The sequence below is a fragment of the Pteropus vampyrus genome, unplaced genomic scaffold, assembly GCF_000151845.1.
Source record: "Pteropus vampyrus isolate Shadow unplaced genomic scaffold, Pvam_2.0 Scaffold817, whole genome shotgun sequence".
Taxonomy (NCBI): domain Eukaryota; kingdom Metazoa; phylum Chordata; class Mammalia; order Chiroptera; family Pteropodidae; genus Pteropus; species Pteropus vampyrus.
Window position 1 is genome coordinate 72,270 of NW_011889598.1, and position 3,178 is coordinate 75,447.

At 46.9% G+C, this 3,178-nt stretch overlaps 1 protein-coding gene across 1 annotated transcript; it reads left to right on the forward strand.

Moving 5' to 3' along the window:
* Positions 1-655: 655 nt before the first annotated feature.
* LOC105309680 (olfactory receptor 2T6-like) lies at positions 656-1,615 on the forward strand. Its single transcript, XM_011385868.1, has one exon. The coding sequence runs from the start codon at positions 656-658 to the stop codon at positions 1,613-1,615; it is 960 nt and encodes a 319-aa protein (XP_011384170.1).
* The last annotated feature ends 1,563 nt before the right edge of the window (positions 1,616-3,178 follow it).

The following is a 3,178-nucleotide window of genomic DNA, read 5'->3' on the forward strand; positions in this document are numbered from 1 at the left end:
CATGGGGAGCACAGCATAGGGAATGCAGTTATCATCAATGTAAAGACTAGGTGGAGAGCCAGAAGAGAGAAAGAGCAATCAGGGAGATCATTTATAAACTATATAAATGTCTAACTAATGTGCTGTATACTTGAAACTAATAATCAAATAAAATTTAAAAGAATAATAATAAAATTGTCATAAAAATTCTCAAGTCAATAAAACACCTTATTGGATTTTTTTTTGGTTATTTGAAATGATTAAAACCACTATTTTGCAGTTGTATATACATTTCAAATAAATGAAGCCACTGTAGGTGAAAATCCTTGCTGGGGCACATATACTCTACAATAGTAATTAGATTCTCTTAAACCAAGCAGCAGTTGACAAAGGTCCATTGTCCCCATGCCACAGGGACCTAACCCTGGAAAACTATTCAACAAGGAGACGTAGCCATGAAAGAAGAAGCTGCACATTCACCTCCCAACACACACACACACACACACACACACGCACACACACACAGACACACACACAATGTGCTTGATTTTAGTTATATAAATAACTTTAATTTAATAATGCTCATATGGATATTTCTAAATGGTTCATTTTACCAACTGTGGTTTTCATTAACACCACACTTCTCTTCTTAACACTCCAGGTCTGACTCGATGCCATGGATGGCAACAACATGACCTCCTCCAGTGACTTCACCCTCACAGGGCTTCTCACTCATTATAGAGCCTCAGGCTTCCTTTTCGGTGTCCTTTGTGTCATCTTCTTCATGGCCATGATGGCCAACGGGGCCATGATCCTCCTGACGCACGTGGATATGCACCTGCACACCCCCATGTACTTCCTGCTCAGCCACCTCTCCCTCATTGACATCATGTACATCTCCACCATTGTGCCCAAGATGCTGGTCGACTACCTAATGGGCCAGGGCACCATCTCCTTCACCGCCTGCACAGCCCAGTACTTTCTCTACATGGGCTTTGTGGGGGCTGAATTCTTCCTGCTCGGGCTCATGGCCTATGACCGCTATGTGGCCATCTGCCACCCTCTGAGATACCCTGTCCTCATGAGCCGCCGGGTCTGTTGGCTGATCTTGGCCAGCTCTTGGTTCGGTGGTGCTTTGGACAGCTTCCTCCTCACCCCCATCACCATGACTCTCCCGTTCTGTGCTTCACACAAGATCAATCACTTCTTCTGTGAGGCACCCACCATGCTGAGGCTGGCCTGTGGCGACAAAGCCACCTATGAAATGGTGATGTACATATGCTGTGTCATGATGCTTCTGGTCCCCTTCTCTGTGGTGACCGCTTCCTACTGCCGCATTCTTATCACGGTGCACCAGATGAAGTCCGTGGAAGGGAAGAAGAAGGCCTTTGCCACCTGCTCATCACACATGATGGTGGTGACATTATTCTACGGGGCTGCCCTATACACATATATGCTTCCCCAATCCTACCACACCCCGATCAAAGACAAGATCTTCTCTGCTTTCTATACCATCCTCACCCCCTTATTGAACCCTCTCATCTATAGCCTGAGGAACAGAGATGTGACTGGGGCCTTTAAGAGGGTTCTGGCAAGCTGTAGAGGGGCCTGTACTGTGACAACGGAAGAATCTTGACAGTTCAATGCTCCACACCTGCCCAGGGCTGTATGATGCTGTTACTTGGGGTTAAGTCATGGATAATATGGATAACACTTACGGCAAATGCCAATATCAGTTATGTCCAAAGGTCCACCAGCAGTACCTTTGTCAAATGTGAAGCCAGTGTGACATTCACACAGGGACAATGCTGGGGTGCAGTGGGCGGCAGTGGTGCGAACCCTACTGGCATCATCCAGCCCAGCTCTTCTGGGATGGTGATTTGTGTGCAAATGCCCCAAATGTCTGGTTAACATTACACACTCTTCCCACCTTCAGTGGGCACATGAGAACTGGTGATTTTTGTTACTTTTTTTTTAAAACCAGCAGTCCTCATCCTTTTTTGGCACCAGGGACCAATGTTCCTATGAGAATCTAATGCCTGATGATCTGAGGTGGAGCGGAGGCGGTGATGCTAGCGCTGGGGAGCGGCTGCAAATACAGATGAAGTTTCGCTAACTCACCTGTACTGTGAGGCCCAGTTCCTAACAGACCATGGACCGGTACTGATCTGCAGCCCAGGTGCTGAGGACCCCTGATTTAAATGACCCATTGATGGAGTTTATGGAATGACTAAGTGTGCAGACATTTGAAAGAGCCTAGAGTATCATAAAACTTCAAAGGGAGCCCCTTCATAGACTCACACCAGGATTTAGAAAGTCCAGATAGCTTTACTTTGTGTTGTGACTGAAAACATTTCTCTTTTGTGTACATTTTGAGCTGGAAAAAAATGAATCGTGTGTGCAGAAACACAAAGGCTGGTCCTCTATGGAACAAGGACTCCATGATGTTATGTGTGTTACATGGTAAGTATCATTATATCCCAAGATGCTGGGACAGGCAGGTGGGGAAGAAGTTGTCTATTCACTCAAAATTCAATACTTACTTCTCAGCTTCTTTTTTTTAGCTTCACTCATTTTCATTATAATCAGTAGTAGTGTTACTGCAGGTTGAAATGACTTAATGTATATTCTTGGAAAAAGCAAGTAACTTTCAGCTTCCTCTCCAATTCCTTGCTATTACATCTGGGTCCTTCTCTAGCGAGCCTGGTGGTAAGGAAGTTTCTATCTACCTTTTCTCCCAGGGAGATAGTGGACAGCACACTTTCCCTTCACTGCAGCACTGGGCTTGCACCGCATAACAGATAATGGGAAGGAAATAACCAGCTTCTCTTTTGACATTTGAAGAATTATCGGGAAATAACTTAGTGTAGCTTCTTTTCGAGAAGGTGAAACCCAGAGAATCTCAGTGTCTCGCCTGCATCGCTGGCGGGTTGGGAAGTGAGTGGCCGCGGCGTGTTTTGCTGGCGCCCACATCCACTGGCCGTGGAAGCAGGCTGACCACTGCCTCTGTGACTGAGCAAGTGGTGTGTGCGTCTGTCACCGGTATTCCCCCCAAGCAGGTAGCAGGATGGGGACTCCTCCGTGAGTGCCATGGCCCTCTCTCCAGGGGATGGCCCATCGCTCACAAGCATTCCACTCACGCGAAAGGTTGCAGTGCTCACAGGCCCGGGGACCGGCTGAGCGACCAGGGTTGTGGAGC